Genomic DNA, 21782 nt, shown 5'->3' with positions numbered 1-21782 from the left:
TCTAAGCTAATACATCTTCATATGACATACTGCCAAACATTGTTTTATAATCCTCCTGTGAAGTACCTCGAGATGTTTTATCAGATTAAAAGTGTTAATAGCTGTTGTTACTGCATCCAGTTAGTATTAGAAAAGGAAAATGGTCCTCTAATCTTTAAAAGAAATGTTCATTTTCCAATTCTATCTCCCACTTCTTTCTAAAATTATCATAGAATTAAACAAATCTAGTTCAACACAAATGGTTTTACCCTTTTTTATGTCGGGTGCTAATTCAGTCAGGGAAGAATCAACAGACACTGTTATGAGATTGCAAATATATAAGCTATTAATTTTTAATTCTATCAATTGATTTACCTGGACCTTTTTTGTCTGAAAGAAAACAAATTCAAATTTGCTTTGTTTTCTTTGCACTGTTTTAACATGTTCATATTGTTTTAAAATGGGTCCAGTGTTTACCCAACCCATATGAGATTGCAAAATTCTGTCACAGATTAACAATAATCAAGTATGAATAGAAATTCATCTTCAGAATTTCATATTTTCCATTGTTTGAAATATCCAAAAATCCTAAAGCTAGTAAGCAAGAGTCACCACCTGCAAAAGCTGCCAGAGAACAAAGAGACCTACCAAAACCCATTGTGCCAAAGGGTGTTGACGACTGTTTCAATGGCATATTGATAGCTTTGACAACAGAAGACTGAAATTTGTTGATTAACATGGGTTGTCTCCATTGTGTGTTGTAACATGGCTAAAACTCCTCTTTGTGAAAACATATAATTATATGCAATACTGTCGATGACAGAGTGAATAATATCAAGAAGACCTGCAGGATGGAACAGAAGCAGCTCTCTCTCGACAGTTTTTTTTGTCAAACTCCAGCCACATATCTGTTGCAAGGTGGAATATATCACAAAAAGAGAATTCAAAAATAATAGGAAATTCACAAGCCCTAGCACCCACTCTTGAAAAGGACTGTCTGCAGTTTAAAAGAGACCATCTCCAGAAAAACAAGAGAGATGGTAGGAACTGCAGATGCTGGAGAATCTGAGATAACACAGTATAGATCTGTATAAACACAGTAGGCCAAGCAGCATAAGAGGAGCAGGAAGGCTGACGTTTCGGGCCTAGACCCTTCTTTAGAAATTGTTTTACCTTAAGAGATAGGGCTTTTTCTGTACCGTAGGATTCAATGATTGCAAATTTGCAGATCCACAAAATAATTGCTTTGAACTCAGTTTCTCAATTAGTGAATTGCTTGCATAAAGCTTAAAAATAATGTGCAAGAAGGTAACATAGGGTGTATGTGCTTTATGCTGAACAACATTCATTGACTGCTTTAAAAATCACAGTCTTCGGATTGTGACAGATTACTTCAGGCAAACGCAAAGATACCAAGTGAGGAGCAAAGTATGTGGAGGTTAAGGGGTCTTGGATAGTCACTGTATTTTGCACAGAAGCGAAGGCGAATGGGAAGGATTCTATTCGCACGACTGCAGAGTGCAAATTGATCACGACGCTTGTGGTTTTACGCATTGGGTGTACTGCGTTTCACTCAGCACTTCAGCTGACGAAAGGGTTGCACTCTGGAAGTTTGTGATTTCAAATAAACCTGTTGGACAATAACCTTGTGTTGTGTGATTTTTGACTTTGCACTCAGCAGAGCATGGCTCTAGGCCCGAACCGTCAACTTTCCAGCTCCTATGATGCTACTTGACCGGCTGTGCTCGTCCAGTTCTACACCTTGTTCTCTCAAAGCATGACAGACAGCTGGGCTGTGTCCCCGCCTCCCTGGATTGATTGGCAGGTGGCGCGCATGCTCTGTGGGCGGCGAATACGTCCGTCGGTCGGTTGGTTCAGTGTTGTTGGACGTTTGCTGTGTGAGTCGGAAGCTGTTCGGGAGTCGGTGGATTGCGGGTAAGGATCTTTGCACTGCATCGTTTCAGCTTCGATTTCATAACTCCGGCGTGTATATGGATGGAGTTTATATAAGGGATAGAGACCGTGTTGAGAATATTCCCTTATCTGGAAGTTTCCACAGGACGTTCGAGGGAGGCGAGTGGAAGTGGAATGTTAAACGGTCATGAAACCTCTGCCTCAGAGCTTGGGTGTGTCTCCCATTTAACTTTATTTCTCCCCCGTAATAAGCAGGATTGTCTGTTTTCAACGACAAAATTCAAATGCATCCTTCGTTAGAACTCTTTACACAATAATCTGCCAACACGTTTCTATTCACTTCAAAATAAAAGCAGGTTTCCGCACTTCAGAGTCGGTTTGAATGTTCACTTTCGCAAGTTCTCACTCTTCACTGTCGTTTTCTGTGTTCTCACTTATTTTAAATGAACAGGTCAGACTGCCCCAGGGAGGGGCCAGTGACAAAAAGCAAACATCAAACGGTTAATAAAAACTTATTAGATTTTTACCAGGGCGTGATAACACACCCTGGTCCCTGTGGCGAACACCGGTCGTGGAAGGCCTCTACCAGGACTGTTGTTTCTCTAGTTTTTGTCGCTGAGTTTCACGCCGTTGTGGAAGCCCGCTTTAAGAGAACGGCCCCATGTATGGGGCCGGCATGCCAGACAAGGCAGAATGGTAAAGTTGACAGGTTTCGTCGCCTGAAGGATGATCATATACCGATTAACGTTTTTTTTATTATTATATTCCAATAGCTACATAATCACTTAATGACACCAGCATTTCATTTCTAGACACTTCGAACTGAATTCAAATTCTCAAACTCAATTGCTGGAATTTGATTTTTAATTTTAATCTAGTCCAGACCTTCAGTCTGATGACACCACTGCAATGTTTAACTTTTATCATCTGGAACAAACTCCGAATCGTTCTTAAGTAACTGGTTGTCCTGCTTATCTTCCATTCATAAAGTAGTGTGAACACTCTTATTGTCTGTATCTGTACATTCATTGCAAAGCAATATTTTGTATACTTGATTAGGTTAAAGAAAAACACTATTTTTGTCATGTTAATTACAAATACCTTCAAGTAGAACAGCCATTACATCAGGGCAATGGTGGTGTTTAATACTTTAAAATGTTTTTTTGAGCCATTCTTTATGGTGGGGTACAGCTTTGAAAATTGGTAACATCGTGATATGAAATATTCACTTTTGAAACTTTGAAGGGACTTTCTGAGGGGGACTGAATTTGAGATGTAATTGGTGCACATTAGCTTTTTTTGGGTAAGGTGGATATTTAGATATTTTGAAGTTGATTTTTCTCTTCTGGGCAAAGGAACAGTCATTTCCTAATGGGAGGAAGCTAGTTGAATTTAAATGAAGTGGCTTATTTTTGTCAATTTTGACAGTTTTTCAATTTTTACATACATTCTATTGTAAAAAGATACAGCACAGGTGACCAATGTGAAAGATTAGTTTAATCAGTTCCACTCTGTTTTTCCCCCTCAAGCCTGAAATTAATTTCCTTTTAAATATTTATCCAGTTACCCTTTTAAAATAATTATTGAACCTGATTCGGCCATCCTTTCAAGCAGTACATTTGCAGGTCATGACAAAACTTTTTGACGTTCAAGTTGACTGGTTGTTTCACTCATTTATTAAAGGTATTATTTGGTTACCATGTTTTCTGCTAGTGGATGTTGAACAAAGAAAAATTTATAAAATTGTTCATCATTTTGAACACTTCTGTCCAATCGCATCTTGACTTTCTCTGCTTGTAAGGTGATCAACCTGAGTCTTTCCAAATTCTTCACATCACTGAAGTCCCTCATCCTCAGGACCATTCATGTCTCCTTTTCATAATTTCAGTTTCTGTTTTTGTGCTGCCAAGAGTTGAACATTGTGTGGTAGCTGTATCCTATCTATTGATTTGTAAAAATTCATTTAGCCTCGGTCTTGTTTTGTAGTTTAGAACTTTACCGTACTTTAGACTTGCATTGTATATTGTACAGGCTTGCTAACTTAAGTTTCCACCTTCAATTTTTTCTGCATTTGTCTCTTGCTGCATTAGTTTAGTTTACATTGTTTCTCTTTTTCTGTTTTCAGCTTTAGATAATTCTATTTAAATATCTTTGATTTGTGGGACTTGGTACCTGTCTTTATTGGGTATGGGAGGTGGTTCAGAGTTTGTAACCTGTTCTTTCTTTCTGTTCAGTCTTCATTGGCCTGTATTACAATTCCACAATCTATTTAACTGCTTTATTTCTTATCCTTGGATGCCCTTGCCTGGCAAAAGTCCATCAATCTCGGTCTACAGTGTGCCAACTGACTTTTTTTGTGTGGAAGACTGAATCCACATTTGTACGACATAGGTTTGCAGATATCATACAGTGCAAGCAAATCCAGTTTTTTTGACGGGCAGAGCATAAATGCGCTCTACTTTGAATTTTACTTTCAGAAGGTGACTTGCTGAGTTTGGGGCAGTTAGAGAGGATATATACCATGGCTAAATGTGAAAAGTAATGCAGAATGCAGCAGCTTGGTGGGTTTAAAATGAGATGGAAAATTAAGTGTGTATTGCAACTTTAGCAGTAACCAAAAGAACATCTGCATTTATTAAATAGTGACCTTTGCAGGTTTAATGTTGGAAAGCAATGCTAACATATGCTATTATACTTTGAGACCAGAGTAGAGAATCTATCTCTTCCACGTAGTAAGGAGATAAGCTGAGGAGTATTGTTAATTAAGTTGATTTCAGATTCTGATGGTTTTCTGACAGCCTGATAGCTTTGCAAAATATGTACTATATATTGTTTGCAATATGGATTCTTAATCAAGTCCTGAATTGAAGTGCAAGTTGTAATTTTCATAAATATGCATTTACAGTATTAAATTGAAATGTTTGGCTAAAATGGGTGTAGTATGAACGGAGGAAGATTGCATTGACAGTTGTAATGTAATGATCTCTGTTGAGTAATGTGCAAATTAGCTGCAAGAGAGCCACTCTTCATGCTTATTTGAATTTTATAGTAACAAAAAATGAAATGATGATAATAGCTAATTTCAACACTAATGGATTGTCAGGTGTTTTTACAGTCAGTAGAACAGTATGCACTTGGTAACTTCCAGATCACGTAGGCTAACTGTATTGGAATCAGAGATAATGGGAACTGCAGATGCTGGAGAATACTTGGCCTGCTGTGTTCATATAGCTCCAAACTTTAACTATATTGGAAGTTTGGTTTGAATTATGAATCGGTAGTCAGCGTTAAGGAAATCAGCTTTTGGTGATCAGTCTGCATGCAAAGAAATGCCTTGAAGTTTAATTGGGATTTGAAACGCTCTACTCATGTCAGCTGATATTATTTGAATAAAACATAAAACATAGAACAATACAGCGCAGAACAGGCCCTTCGGCCCTTGATGTTGCACCAACCTGTGAGCTAATCTAAGCTCCTCCCCCTACGCTATCCCATCATTATCCATATGCTTATCCAAGGACTGTTTAAATGCCCCTAATGTGGCTGAGTTAACTACATTGGCAGGCAGGGTGTTCCATGCCCTTACCATTACGAGTAAAGAACCTACCTCTGGCATCTGTCTTAAATCTATCACCCCTCAATTTGTAGCTATTGTACAAGCTGAAGTCATCATCCTCGGAAAAAGACTCACTGTCCACCCTATCTAATCCTCTGATCATCTTGTACATCTCTATTAAATCCCCTCTTAGTTGACTAACAAACATCCATAGTAATCTGACTTAATCCTGAAGACATCAGTTAATGGTTTTTTGCATGAAACAAGTTGACAGTTCTGGAGGATAATTCTAAAATTATGATAAATTGACATTTAACTTAATCACTAAGTCTGTTGGCCCTCCTTGTTAAACTTTATGCTATTTTGTAAAATTTTTCACTTAAAGCGGTTCCATTTTGTTTCCTAATTTCTTTTATGTTGCTCTGTCTGTCGGTATGTGTTGCTGCTGCATGCTGGGATTTAACCAGAGCATTTGTAAACCTCTGCACCTCGGGTAAGCAGTTGAACTACCACTTGATATAATTATTGTCGTGTTTGAAGGTGCGACATTGCCCATCGAGTGATTGCATCTGATTGCCTTCTATTTGTTGAAGAAAGCTTCCTGTGTCCTGTCTGACCAGAGAACTTTATCCTGCACATACACAACTATTGTAAGTTGATGTTAAGCCAATGGGACATTAAAATAATTGATTAATGCGCTATAAAATTCCATGTGACCCATGTTTGCATCTTCTTTGGATAAGTTGTTCAGCTTAGTTCCACACCCCATCTTTTTACTCAACGTGTACATCAATTATATATCCAACTGCTTTGAATTACTGTAGTCTTTTCATCCTCCTTTCAGATGATGCATTTCAGACCTTGCCAATCCTGTGTGGAAAATAATTTCTCTATTTTCTTGCTTTTGCAATTCAAAGATTGAGAAGATTTGTAGCTCGAGTTGTGGATGACTATGTAGGCTTGCTTGCCAAGCTTTTTTGGGTTCGGTTGTGTTTTGTCACCCTACTAAGTAACATCATCAGTGCGGCTCCAATGAAGTGTTGGTGTCCTGTCCTTGTTTATATGTCTCAGTTTGTTGGGGTGGTTGGTATCACTTCCAGTTTTGTTTTTCAGTGGTTTGTATATCAGGTCCAGTTCATTGTTTGGAGTTCCAGTTGGATTGCCAGGCCTCCAGGAGTTCCCTGGCATGTTTCTATTTGGCTTGTGCTGTTATGGATGTGTTATCCCAGTAAAATTTGTCCTCCTTTGTCCAAGTATATTGAGGCCACTGAGAACTGGTTGTGTCTCTTGGTGGCTAGTTGGTGTTATTGTAATGGGTATCAGGGTAGCCCACAAACCAACAACTACCTTACGACAGCCCCTGACAAACACCCAAGATCCCGTAACCACCACAATATTAAAATGTAATGTACAAAATACCATGCAAGGACTGAGAAACATTACATAGGTCAAACTGGAAGAAAACTGCCAATAAGAATACATGAACACCAATTAGCTATCAAGAGACATGACCAGGTCTCTCTGATCCCAATACACACACAGGACATGAATTTGACTGGGGTAACACATCCATAATAGCACAAGTCAGACAAAAGGTGCTGGAATAGGCCATTCGGCCCTTCGAGCCAGCATCACCATTCGTTGTGATCATGGCTGATCATCCACAGTCAGTATCCTGTTCCTGCCTTATCCCCATAACCCTTGATTCCACTATCTTTAAGAGCTCTATCTATCTCTTTCTTGAAAGCATCCAGAGAGTCGGCCTCCACTGCCTTCTGGGGCAGAGCATTCCATATGTCCACCACTCTCTGGGTGAAGATGTTTTTCCTCAACTCTGTTCTAAATGGCCTACCCCTTATTTTTAAACTGTGTCCTCTGGTTCTGGACTCGCCCATCAGCAGAAACATGCTTCCTGCCTCCAGAGTGTCCAATCCCTTAATAATCTTATACGCCTCAATCAGATCCCCTCTCATCCTCCTAAACTCAAGTGTATACAAGCCCAGTCACTCCTATCTTTCAACGTATGATAGTCCTGCCATTCCGGGAATTGACCTCGTGAACCTATGCTGCACTCCCTCAATAGCAAGAATGTCCTTCCTCAAATTTGGAGATCAAAACTGCACACAATACTCCAGGTGCGGTCTCACCAGGGCCCTGTACAGCTGCAGAAGGACCTCTTTGCTCCTATACTCAATTCCTCTTGTTATGAAGGCCAGCATGCTATTAGCTTTCTTCACTGCCTGTTGTACCTGCATGCTTGCTTTCAGTGACTGATGTACAAGAACACCTAGATCTCGTGCTTCCCTTTTACCTATTCCATTGAGACACAGACATGCCAGGGAATCCCTGGAGACCTGGGACTCCAATCAGAATTTAATAACAAACACATTGAACTGGACCTCATATACAAACCACTGAAAAACGGAACCGGAAGTGAGATAACAAGGTGTAGAGCTGGACGAACACAGCAGGCCAAGCTGCATCAGAGGAGCAAGAAGGCTGACATTTCGGGCCTAGACTTTTCTGAAGGAGGGTCTAGGCCCGAAATGTCAGCCGCCTTGCTCCTCTGATGCGGCTTGGCCTGCTGTGTTTGTCCAGCTCTACACCTTGTTATCTCAGATTCTCCAGCATCTGCAGTTCCTACTTCTGGTGATAGTGAGATGTTCGTTATCACCCTTGATCAGATGATGAACCAATACATAGGGTGGTGGGAGTCTGGAACTCACTGCCTGAAAGGTGGTTGAATCAACTCTCAACATTCCAGCAATATTTAAATGTTTGGATGCATTGCCGTTGAATCAAGACTAGTCCAAAGCTCTGTGTGTGTGTGTGTGTGTGTGTATAAATATTCTATGACCTTTTATGGTTTGAATGGTCGCCTCTCCTGTAAATGTGTAAGCTTTTGATTTTTTTTTCAAAAGCCATGAAGCGGGCTTGAAATAGGCTTGTAACTGGCTGGAAGCTACCACAGAGCCAGTTGCTGGATAGGGTTCATCTAATGAGTGTTAATAATTTAAATCCAATATGTTGCTGGAACTTGATTAATCGTCTCGTACCATGATTGTTTACTCTCTCTTTTTTTGTTTAGATCTATGCATTGTGTGAGTATTCCCACAACTTAAATGAGACACTAGTGTGTAGTTTAGCACACACATCTAAGGAAGACAATAATACATAGAGAAGAATAATGGGTTCTGTGGGGTGGGAGGAAGTGAGTAGAACTGGAGATGGTGAGTTACTGAACCCTAATAGCATACGTTAAGAGTTAGTGAAAATGAGGTAATAGGCTGTTGCAACAATTTTTCAATCGGAAAGCAAATTTTAATGGGATATTGGGTTGACTTGTCAATAAGAGACAAAAAGATAAAAGTCAAATGATCGCTGAAGGAAAGATCAAATGATGCAGAATGGTGTAGATGCATGGAAGCTGACGGAACAAAGTGCACTTTCCTGAAATTGGCTGATGTGGTTCAAGCCAAAGGCTTTTTCAAACAAAATTACCATAGAAATACAAGGCTTTTTAAAAAAAAGTTGATGGATAACTACACTATATTAGACCATAGTTAAAATGGTATGTAGTTTGACATCTATTGTACAAGTAATGTTAACTCGGGGAGATTCAACCACACATTCACTGGAATGATTCAAAGTATAGGAATTATAGTTGAGAGAGACTTGATAGTCTTGCATCTCTGAAGACTGAACGAAGCTTAAGATGAAGAAATGTTCTGGATAGCAGGAAACAGTTCTTCTGTTTGAAGATGCACCGGAGTTTTTATGTAGATGTTTAAAGCATGGAATAGTTACTACAGGATGTTGTTGAGACCTCTTTCAAGAGAATAATGGATAAATATTCATGTAGATGTAGATATAAGACTACGAAATGAATAGATTAGGACAGTGAGTGGAATTTCACATTCTGGAGGTGTCTGCTTTGTTAGAACAGTGGTTTTAGTTGCTACTTCTAGTAATCTAAAATGACTAGATTCTTTTTCATAAGTTGCTTTGATATATATGAAGTAAAGCACATTGAATAGTCTCAATGCCTGTTAAACTTCCTTGATTTTATTATTGACCATGATGTTGAAGTATACATAGATTAGATTTCTGACTAAGTGAGAACAGCAGTAACAGATCTTCCTGCTGTATTCTCCGAGGCATTGCGATCATTTTCAAATTATACATGTAACACAGGTTCAAGAACAGTTTCCTCTCCACTGTTATTAGACCTCTGAATAAACTTGTCAAATTTTAAAGTTGATCTCACTCTTTCATGCTGTTCCTTTGCAACCATAATATTATATTCTTTGCTCTGTTCTGTTACTGTATCATATGATCTGCCTGTGCTGCATGCTAAACAAAACCTTTCACTGTACCAGGTACATGTGACAATATTAAATCAAATCAAAAATGGGGTCACAGGAGGGGGAAAATGCTTTGGGAAGGGCTTGAGTAAAATGTGTTGCAATTTCAATTAAGCATCGTTTTAAGAAAAAGAAACTACTTTTGTGAAGGTTTGTCAACATAGCTGCTACTACTACCACCACTGAGGTCCCCAGTCCAAAGCATTTTCCTTGATCCCTCAGTGTTTCATGTGATATTCAACAATGATGTATTGATTCATCACCTGATCTAGAGTGGTAATGGTAATCTGTAGGAAGTTCCTTAGTTCATGTGGGGTCTTGAGACAATCCTGACGAATATCAGGGCATTTTCTCATTTCACAATGCAAGATTGTTATCACTATGCCACCTGCCCTTTTAGGCCACATACTCAGCAATCAATGTTTCCTGTAACAGTTTTTCCACTGCATGGATCTCAGATCAGTATGTGTCAACAACGTGTAAATAAAATACATCCACGCATTAATTGACATGCGTGGAATTTCCCAGGGTCTGCATAGTATATGCTGCTGTTTAGACACAGTGCTAAAGGTGTCAATGGAGGAGCCTGGAATATTGGCTCGTTTATATGTAATTGTTTGGAATAAAATTGTCATTGCATTCAAGTTTGTTGCTATTTTGTCTTCAGCTGTTAGCATGAGGTTGCCAGACAATGAAAACTGCAATCTGTGTTTCCATAAACACATATTCGTGTTACTCTAATTAAAAAACTGTGGATGCTAGAAATCTGAAACCAAGACTGTTGGAGATATTCAGCAGGTCTGACAGCATCTTTAGAGGAAGAAGCAAACTTAACTTTCAGTGCGATTGACCCTGTCATCAAAACAGATGATGTTGGACTTGAAACGTTTAACTCTGGTTTAGTCTTTACAGATGCTGCCAGACTTGCTGAGTTTTTCCAGCACTCTTCGTTTTTGTTTCATGTTCTGTAAAAGCTCTTTTTAAGTAACTTCCCTTTTTAAGTCATACTCAACTGAAGTCACCTAGTCATTTGTACATGTAAACGATCAAGCTATTTATGTGGAATCTGCAGTTGTTAGCTTTTTGTTCTTTAATTCAAACAAATTAGAAAAATGAAATCTGTTCCTGCACTTAATTGTGAACATAAGTTTGCTAAAACTGTCTTGCAATAAATGTAAACTAGCAGGATTTTGCACTCCTGGATCTGTGAACATGAGGTTCAAATTACTTTGCAGTTTTAAATTTGAAACCTGTTTTGATATTTAGCAGTATTCTTATAGTTTCACCCCTCAGTGTGCCAAACGAATCTGTTTGGATTTTTCGTCATACACACTGTTTTTCAGCTTTTGGTCTGTTAGAGCATGTTGCTTTTGACTCTGCCATCGGTCATTTATATGCCTATAAACATCATAATGTTCAGCTATTCTTGTTTCCTTGTTGTAGATTCATGGAAAAATGGTAACATGATCGAAAAGTGAATGTGTGTTGCTCATTCTTGACTCTGAAAGGACCATTGCCTTTTTTTTAAAAAACATGCTTTCAGCCAAGAGTTAACTCTTCCCCTTCCCCTTTTTAAAACAAAATCAGCTTGGAATAGGAGAAATTAGACTTCCAGAAAGATAAATGATCCTTGTAGCAGCTTAACAAAAATAAACAGTTTCATGTTTCCTAACTCTGTAATGTGGAAATCTTCTTTGGAAATATTTAAAAATCTCACTTTCTTTACTTTTTAATTTGATGTGGGCATCCCTAGCTTGGCTAATATTCAATGCTAATCCTTAATTTCCCATGAGAAATTGATGAGCTGTCTTTTTAAATGGCTTGACTTTGTAGCAATTTTAATACAACTGATTTGGCTTGTTAGGCTGTTCCGGAGGGTGGCTATAAGCAAATCATGTTACTTTGGTCTGGAGTATGGAGTAATCTTAGAGTCTTCGAATCCCTACAGTGTGGAAACAGGCCCTTCAGCCCAACAAGTCCACTCTGACGCTCAGCATCCCATCCAGACCCCTCTACCTATAACCCACATAATCTGCACATCCTTGAACACTATGGGCAATTTAGCATGGCCAATTCACCGTAACCGGCATATCTTTGGATTATGGGAAGCAGTCGGAGCACCCAGAGGAAACCTGTGCAGACACGGAGAATGTGCAAACTCCACACAGCTGCTCGAGGGTGGAATCGAACCCAGGCCCCTGGCGCTGTGAGGCAGCAGTGTTAACCACTGAGCCACCAAATGCAAATTCCCAAGTGGGGACAAACAATCAACCTTTCGATTAACAGCTGAACGTATCAACCAGTTTGCATGTAGGTCACACGACAGTTTCATTCCCTAAAGTACAAGAATGGTTTTATTGTCAACATTTGACTTCTATTTCAAGATTTTGAAAAATGAAATTCCACTATCTGTCATGGTCAGATTCAAACCAAGGTCACCAGAACATTACCTAGGTCCCTGTTTTACCAGTTCCATGACAATGCCATTCTTCCAACAACTCCCCTTTTAAGTTGCTGTTTGTCAGGAAATTACTGATACAGGTAGCTTCAACTTTTGAATGCCGAAGCTACTTGGAGTTGCTAAGAGAAAATATAGCATCAATGCCGATATATTGCTCTTAAACTAAGTGAACTGAGCAAATTAAGATGTAAAATTTATCTTTCATGACTGATCATCTGCATTTAAGCAAAGCATGTGCTTTTGGGCTACTCACTTGTTCAACAGTATCCAAATATAAATAACCACTTACAGCTGATTCAAACCACTTCCTGTTGCATTAATTACTCTATACCTAGTCCAAGTAATTTATAATTGGGTTTCAAATATTGTCCAGGCACCTTTCACCGTATGTATACTGTGTGCCTTGACTATCCAGATTACAAAGCTCACAATCTAAAACAGTTGAAATTCTCACTTGACTGAGTTTCATGAAGTCGATACTGATGGCCCTATAAAGTACACATGAATGATATTTTGCTCATGGCATCATATAATCGGGACCATAGCAACTTGAACGAAGGTAAACAGAGGCTATAGGGATTATTCTAATTCCCCACATTCTACTAGACTGGCTGAACATTTCCAGCATTCTGTATGTTTCAGATTTCCAGTATCTGCATTATTCAATTATTTGAATCCTGGTCTGTTTTAGTTCCAAAGAAATTCCACATACCAGCCCAAAACAAAGATCTGTAGATGCTGGAAATCAAAATCAAAAACAGAAACTATTGAAAAACTCAAATTAGCAGAATTCCTTCCTGAAGAAGGTCACCAGACTTGAAACATTAACTCTGATTATTGTTTACAGATACTGCCAGACCTGGGTTTTTCCAGCAATTTCTGTTTGCGTTTTTGTGAAAGTTGCATTCACAGCTATGAGTTTGATTTTTTTAAAAAAGTCCTGAATGGCAATGGAGGTTTGAATATGCAGGAATGCTGGCACAGTAGAAGCTAAGAAATTAAGTTTCTTGAAGGTGAAGTCTGAGGATATAGAATTTGTTGCAAAGAAATAAAGATCTGGATTTTGATCTCCCCCTTACCATCCCTCGCTCTGCATGCATGCAGGCACGCACTTGGTAATGGACAGTTTGATACAATAAAATGAAGAACTACTGATGTTAGAGATCAGAAACACAGTGGGTAACCTTAGCAAGTCTGGCAACATTTAGGCTATTTTAGCTGGTTTTAGGTTATAACATATAATCAAATGACATCAATATTTGCCTCCCTGGGAAAACGTATATCATCACTTTTAAACTGCTCAGTGAGGAATAAGTTGAGAAATTACATATATTGATAAGTAAAACTGAGAATTTAGATTATAGGCATGAATTATTTATTTGTGAACGAGCATAGCTTTAGTTGAATGTAATAAATATTCTTGCAGGGGATTTTTCAAATAACTAAAATATGTTCTACTTACGTAGTGAATGAAAATTTTCAAAAGAAATTCTGCTAACGTAGAATAAAATGAAGGTTTTCTCCATTTTGTTAAATTAATTGTTGTTCACTTGACAGGTTCTGTGATTTTTGAACAATTTCGGGATCAAAGAGTGAAACAAACAATCAAGACTCCGGACATGGACTATGTTCCGATGTTTATTTTCCACATGGCCTCAATTTTGTTTGTGCTGGAAGAAAGTGGACTACAGTATCTACTATAGTGCATCCAGAAACAACAGGAGGTGATTCCCTGATTTTTGTATTACAATTTGTATCTAGTTCTATCTATTGCATAATATTGTATAGCAATAGATGGAATGAAATAGATCAGCCAGGTAAAACATCACAGAGGTCCCAGGAAGAAATGAAAGTAAAAATCCTGAGTTTCTCGTGGTTGTCAAAAACTAAAATTGCAGAATGATTACTGTGAACAGAAGAGGAAGAAAACGTCAGTTTCTGCAATTAATTTTTACATGTTTTTTCTTCTCTCTTGTCCTCCTTTATTGGGAGCAACTGGATGCAAATGTCATTAGTCATGTGAAATCTTATTCATACAGATATCTCATCAATAGATACAGTTTTTTGAATGACAGCCTGACTTTGAACAAGGAGATAGCAGTTAGCCTTCATAGCTACCAGAACTTGATAACCCATGCAAACAAATGCCAAGATCAAGATGTCTTGCTTCTTTTGTTTGTGAAGACATCTCCTGAAAACCGTCCTCGGCGGGATGCTATCCGTGAGACATGGGGCAACGAACACTACATATATTCTGAGTTCAAAGCCACTATAAAAGTGATATTTGTTTTGGGTGTATATAAAGATCCCTCCCAGCGCAAGGTTATACAGAGTAGATTACTGGTGGAAGATTTACAACATGCAGACCTTATTCAGCAGGATTTCTATGATGACTTTTACAATCTTACATTGAAACTAATCTTCCAGTTCAAGTGGGCAAATAATTTCTGCAAAAATGCTAAATTTGTTATGTCTTCTGATGATGATGTTTTTGTACACACTCCAAATTTAGTAAAATACCTCTTACAGTTGGATAAAGGGATAAGTAACTTCTGGATTGGTCGAGTACACAAAGGTGCACCCCCTATAAGGAACAAAAAAAGTAAATATTATGTTTCCTATGAAATGTACCAGTGGCCTGCTTATCCTGACTATACTGCAGGTGCTGCATATGTTGTATCCCAGGATGTGGCAGCAAAAGTTTATGAGGCCTTAATGACCCTAAACAGCAGTCTTTATATTGATGATGTTTTTATGGGTATATGTGCCAAAAAAATGGGAGTAGAACCACAACAACATATATATTTTGCTGGTGAAGGAAAAGCCCCTTACCATCCTTGTATTTATAATCAAATGATGACTTCTCATGACCATGTGAAAGATATCCGTCATTTATGGCAAGAGGCGACAGATTCAAAAGTGACTTCTCTCACCTCTGGATTTTGGGGGGATCTTTACTGTCGGCTGGTCAAAGTGTTTCTTCTCTGCAAACCATACTATGTAGATACATATCCTTGCAGTGCTGCATTTTCCTAATGCAGTAACTACATTAAAATTGCACTGATCTTTCCTTTTTACTTGTATGGGAAACTGGCTGTAAATAAACCTCCAGAACGAACGGTTTTAATTTTAGACCAAGTTGACCAGTAACAACACTTGCCAGTGTTTATTTTTGTCTATCCATAACTTTGGAAAAACAAATCAAGTGTAAGGCATGGCGTATCAACAGGTTTTACAAACTGGCAAAGCCCCAGATTTGTGCTGAATGTGTGCTACCAGTGGCTGCCAGTATACTTTCCCAGGAATGGTTTAAATGTAGTTGTGGGGAAAATGGTGAGCAGTGAACAAATTCTAGGGACATTTATTATCTAAACATCCCTAACTTATTCTGCTATGAAGCATTCCACCACCTAGCATGTAAATTTGAAGTTATTCAGTAAAAAGTATTGTGTACAAGGCAATTTGATCAGAATAAAGCTAGGCTTAAGTTACATTTGAGGTTAATGGAGCAGTAACTTTTGCATATGAAAGAAATATCTGACAAATATCAAACAACTATTTTTCATGCATGACTACAAAGTATCACTTTGGATAGAAAAATTTACATGGTTGATACTATACCACATTAATTCAGTTGCTAGTTATCAATTGTTATTAATTTTCATTCCTCCCAAAAATCAGTCAGTCTATCTGTGAAATGTATGGTCTCAGTTGTTCAACATAATATTATGACCTATGTACATGACTGAAACTTTATTTAATATTGAAGAGAAATCTATTTTGAAACAAGTTACATGCACACACCAGTCTGTCATTGAGGAATACTGGTGACAAGTTCTTGATGTTGTACATAATCCTTACTTTGACAGACATGGGCAGTAAAACTGCGTAGTCAATATTTCACTGTTTGCAAATTAAGCCAGTGGTTTGATTGGAAAGAACAAATTTGAAAATGTTTTGATTTGTCTTCAGGTTTATATGAGAAATTTAAAGTTCAGTCTTTGCTTTTCGACTTTTTCACGAAGGGCTGGTTATTCCGCACCGATTGCTTTTGGCCCTAAATTACAATTGATCGTAAGAGTTGCAATTTCAAGTGCAGTATGCTTTTGTGCCTTGAATGTGAATGTTTGCATATTGCAATTTATCATTACTTAAACTTTGAGTATGGAAACTGTTGAAAATCCAATTTACAAAACATTACTTAATTAGCTTACAGAATGTTGTGATTGTTACTATCACAATATTGATATTTTACATCAGGGGAAAAACTTCAACTTTTGATGTACATATTTTCTATTCATGTATGCATGCCTCACGTTGTTTGAATGCTGCTACTTGGCAAACTAATTGGATGAATACCACCTACTATATACTACAGAGGAACATAATTCAAGTCAACTCTGGTGACAGAACTTAATTAACACACTCCCTCAAATGTTCTTACATAATTCCATTTTGATAATCGATGCTTCTGAAAATCTAACGTCCTAATACTCCACTCATTTACTTATCAAATTCCTGAACAACAACTAAGCTTGTTTTATATCTTGGGATATTTGGCAAATACATACCTAATTGGCAAAATGTATAAATTTCTATTATGGAGGTAGTCCTTGTGTAAATCTTGTTTTGTAACAAATTCTCTAATGGTTATTGCCATAACCATTATTTGAATATGAAGTTTAGTGCGATGGAGGAAAGTGACAATGTCTTGAGAAATGGAGGCTTCATAGCAATGTAAACTCTGGCCTTCCATACACTTCAAACTGTTTGACAGCACAGCACAGTTCAAAAGTTGAATTTTTGTCTTTGGGGACTGTTAAACAGTGGAAATCAATGGTTTTTGTACTTTCCACCTGCAGCAATCACAGCTTTTAATTCTGTCAGAGTATCTTCAATTGCCATCTCTTTAGCAAACATTGCTTTGTGTTTCTTTTTGACATCACACTGCTTCTTAATTCCCCTGCACTTGGTGAGCTATAAAACTGAAGCTGCTTCTATCTTGGTATCTTTTGAAAGTTTGAAATGAACCAAACCAATGAGAGCCTCCATGATGTTTTAGTTTCACCATTATCAATTGTGTTATCACTGGTTGTTTTTGGACTCCTGGTAGAAATTTCTGGTAAACTAAATTCTGCTTGAACTATGGATTTTCCAACAAGCCAATGGGGTATGATGGAGTCTTGATAAGTAAATTGTCAGGTGCTGAACCATTCTTTTCAATCTCTCTTTTAAAAAGATTATTACGTGCTTATGTAATAGTCCCTTACGTTTGGTCTCTACTAATTATGCAGCTGTTAACCCTGCCTGTGCTTCACCCTTGACTCATTACACTGGAATTTGTTTTCATAAAGTCAGTTCATATGCACTCTGTTATTGTGATCTGTTTTGATTTCAGGAGACAAGCTACTGGTGTTCATTATGCTGAATTTGTCTTCCTACCCCAGACTTTTACACCTGTAGGCAGGGGAAAACAGGTTCCACATGTCTGTTGTGAAAGAAGGCAAAATTTATCTGTTTGGTCACTTGGAACTCTTCTCTAGATTCAAAACAACAGCACAATAAAAAAAATTGAGATTAATTGAAATTAGTTAAATTGCTGTACATTTCAATTGCAGATGAACTCTGCAGTGTCCGGAGATTAGAAAAGTGAAGATTAGTAACATCATACAGATTCAGAGCATTTGGTAATGGGGATCCAATGCAGTTACACTGGGTGGGATTGGGGTGGTGCGAAGAGAGAGAGAGTAACCAAAAGAATACCATTTCTGGTACAATACCAGTTTGTGTAGAACTAAGAGCCTTGTTTAAACTAATATTGGTGTTAGTGCTGAAATATGCAAACTGCAGTAAATTGGATAATTGTTAGATGAAACACATTAAGGTTTTGCGGTTTTGAAAATGCTAGTTCTGGACATTATTGTGAATGTGAAGATTGCTTGAAACATAAAGGAGTAAAGGATAAATTACATCTGCTGTTTCTCACTTAAAAACTAAAATCTGTTTTTGCGTGACTATTACCACTAAAGTTCTTATTCACTTCAAAACAGTAAACATTATTGCAATTTTGTAGGTCAAGACCCATTCTGGTTTTGATCTGCTACGTGCAGTGTATAGTTACAGAAGTGATTAACTTGTGTTTTCAAATAACAGTAGTCACATTTGTGGTAACTGCCTTTTTCTCCTTTTGTCAAATTGTGATTATTAAATGCAGATGTATAGGAGTTTTAAAGAAATGTAACTATTTTAAGATTAATTGGAACTAAAAGGCTTTATTTTCTACAATCGGAGTTTTTAAAAATTGGATTCCTACTTCACACATCTTAAGGACTAGCTAGTGGAAGAAATTCATTATTGCCTCTTTTTCATTTTTGGACTTACTTTACCATGTTATTGCTAGACTGGCTCCAAAGTTATGTTTCTTTACAAATTTCTGTTTTCACTGAACATTATGTGGTGTGAAATGTGGCAAAAACACACTGGTAAGTGAGTGGTGCACTTTTTTAAGTTAGACTATTTAAAGGGAGTTTTGAACTGTGCATCTGGACAATGATTTGTCATATCTGTAAATGAGTGCCTAAGGCTGTCAGAGATGGAAAATCTTTTAATTCTTCAAGCTGGTATTTTTTGTCCTTTTTAAAAATAAATTTTGTAAGTGGGTTTCAAATAAATTGGTTCTATATTTCAGAAGCAAAAATTGTATTAATTTGGTAAACATAATGGGAAAATGAGTGAGTGATCAGTGGCAAGGTCTAGCCCACGTTTGCCAAGAGAGTAGTAGTTTTTCTCCAAGCTCATGGCAAGTAGAGGAGACGAGGCAGATTGGAATTTTTCTCCCATGTTGTATATGTGAACATTGTGCGATAGGATAGTTGGGGGCAGGACACCTTGTGAAATGTTTATTTTCTGGCTTTAAAGAAAAAGACCCATGGATAATTTAAAATGAGAAGCTCTCAACCAAAAGTTTATTAAAATTAAGATTATTTTCCTGTAGTTTTGAGATGGTAAACACAAGTATAGGACAAGAACCAAGAAAATTTAAAAAGTGACAATGTGAGCACTTACTGAAATACACCAGTTCAGTTTCAAAAAAGAACAACAAACTATTGATCCTATTCTCCATTTGAAGCTTAAAATTTATGACTTTTTAAAAATTTAATGCCTGTCCATAATACCTTTTCAGGGAATGTAATTAAAGGATTATGGCTCTAACTATTTACCTACTAACTTGGGGGGGGGGGGGGGCGGGGGGGGGGGCGGGTGAAGGGCTGCATCAGATAATGGGAGAATTTATTGCACCACTTTCATATTTGTGACCTACCTCACACAAGCTGTTTCCAGGGTAGCTCTGGCTATTTAGCGTAACAACTGAACAGATTTTTTTAAAGATGAAGCAGCTTTTGCAGTAGTGCTGAAGTAGTTTGAAATGCAGTGGCACTACTTAAAGGTTTGTCTGTTGTTTGAAACAAACTATTTAGATTTTTTTTACTCCACTGTTAAACTACCTAGAGGTGTTTTTTTTAAAAAGAGTGATGTTATATAATTTGTTTCAAGCTTCATGCTAGTTTTGCACCAATATTTTCTAGTTTGCTAGAAAATGTATATTTTTGTATGTTGATATTTTCAAATGTGTTATGGAAATTCTGTCTGAGAAAAATACTTGTCCAAAATAAACACTTGTCTTTCTCAATCTTGACTTCAGTTTGAAACTAAACATTTATTTAGTCCTGGTTTCTTCGTAGGTCAGTTTAGTGTGAACATTATTGCTAAAAACGTTTTTTACACGGGAAGGACGATAAATCTTGGGAAATAGGAAAGATATGCTCAAAAATTAAAAGTAGGATGGCGCAGAATTGATGGGTTTCGGGGAATAAGGCTGAGACAGCCAAAGGTTCTCCTCACTCAAAGCAAGCAAACGATGCACGGTTAAATGTTTGTTAGATGATAGGATATTGATGGTCAGTCCTGGGGCAGGTTGGCATAAAGTGGGGTCATTGCACCCTGTATAATGGGGAAATAAGGTACACTAGTATTGTGGATATTTGGTTGTCATTGTTATACATGTCCACTTGACTGGAAACTTAACATTTAAAAGTGGAAGTATGGATTTCCTGTTAACCGTGACTGGACAGGTACAAATGAAACCAGGTGAGGACAGGCTCTGATAATGGACTACATGGGAGGGGGGGTTGGAGTGTTTGGTTACATAATACAACAATCATTTAAGGTAATTTCTTCTAACATAAAATGGTTGTAGGCACTTGCAGCATTACTGAATTGAGATATTGGGAGATCAGGTTTGGAAGAAAATGAATGATGTGGAGATGTTTAAGAGAATCCCTGAACTTAGTGCGTAGGCATCGCTGCCTGTAGTGAAGCAACTCCTATCTGAATGCATAAGAATATAATTGAGCGAGCTGAGACTGGGAGGGAATTGAAGAGAAAGATGACATTTTAAAATCAAGGTATTTTGTGGTCAACAGCCTTAATGTATGGGAGTGATATACTATCAGGACTTTGTGCTAGTTGGGTCTGGACACCAGAGGTTTGTATGAGTTCAAAATTACACAAGATGGAAGATGGTAGGCCAGCCAAGAGAGCCATTATATACGTACACAGGGCTTGGCTAAATCTCACCATTAGGTTTCTTTTCACTCAGCTTGTAGACATGCACCATTGTGAGAAAGACTGGCCTGGTCCTTCTCGTCAGCCACAATGCAGTGCATTGATAATGGCCATTTCTCTGAGATTGTGCCAGCACAGCATCTCCAGCGTAAGCTGAATCAGGTGGAGTATTTGGAAGAAGGGGTGGTCTCTCCTTTCTTTAAAGTCCACTTCTGTAATGAATGCATGGTAGGGATTTGTTTCTCTTTCCTCATTCACAGGATGAGGGGTGTCGCTGGCTGGATTTGAACCTAGCACCCCAGAACATTTGGGTGTCTGGATCAACAGTCCAGTAATTATACTACTAGGCCACTGCCTCCCATTAGCAGTTGCTTTGTTGGGAGTACTGGCAAGTTACATGGCTGAACCAGTATTAAACTGTCTGAATTTCCTGGATATGAATCTAGGGTAATTGCATGTGTACCTCAGTTCCAACCAATAGGCTCAGGATCAGAGAAGTCCGAGGCAACAAAATCACCCAAAGTGTGATTTTTTTGTACCTGGCATTAGGCTTCCCATATACCTTCTAAGGATTTGTCTGGTCTCTGAAAAGCCAGACACTGGAGAATTGGGTGAATAAGTACTCAAATTCAAGAATCTCTCAATGCTTTTTAAGGGCTTATGAGAGGCTAATGCGTCACTTCTATGGCTGAGGATGTGTTGGAGTTGACTGGCTTCTTTTCTGGCCAAAGCAGAAATCTAAGAAATTTGAACTCCAGGAAGTTTGGGAACCTTGAGAAGATGATTTGTGATTTGTTCAGAATCTAAGTTTAGGGAAAGATCAGTGACTGACTTCAGTCCCTGAACAGGAACCATCATCATCTTTCTCAGTTTGGCCAAGCTC

At 38.0% G+C, this 21782-nt stretch overlaps 2 protein-coding genes across 9 annotated transcripts in view; one reads left to right on the top strand and one right to left on the bottom strand.

Moving 5' to 3' along the window:
* mcf2l2 (MCF.2 cell line derived transforming sequence-like 2) overlaps positions 1–21782 on the bottom strand; it is a 360445-nt gene that overhangs the window by 150578 nt on the left and 188085 nt on the right. The window lies entirely within an intron of this gene.
* Positions 1826–19502, top strand: b3gnt5a (UDP-GlcNAc:betaGal beta-1,3-N-acetylglucosaminyltransferase 5a). Of its 2 annotated transcripts, none has more exons than XM_048541676.2 (2): positions 1826–1914; positions 13832–19502. In XM_048541676.2, exon 2 carries the CDS (start codon positions 14174–14176, stop codon positions 15308–15310), a length of 1137 nt encoding a protein of 378 aa, XP_048397633.1. In that variant the 5' UTR covers positions 1826–1914; positions 13832–14173; the 3' UTR covers positions 15311–19502. The 2 variants fall into 2 exon arrangements, with proteins under 2 accessions (XP_048397633.1, XP_048397634.1); XM_048541677.2 differs by lacking the exon at positions 1826–1914 and adding an exon at positions 1929–2105.

Source organism: Stegostoma tigrinum, chromosome 14 (assembly GCF_030684315.1).
Source record: "Stegostoma tigrinum isolate sSteTig4 chromosome 14, sSteTig4.hap1, whole genome shotgun sequence".
NCBI lineage: Eukaryota > Metazoa > Chordata > Chondrichthyes > Orectolobiformes > Stegostomatidae > Stegostoma > Stegostoma tigrinum.
The sequence above is the reverse complement of the archived record's forward strand: the minus strand, read 5'-3'. Positions and strand labels throughout refer to the sequence as shown.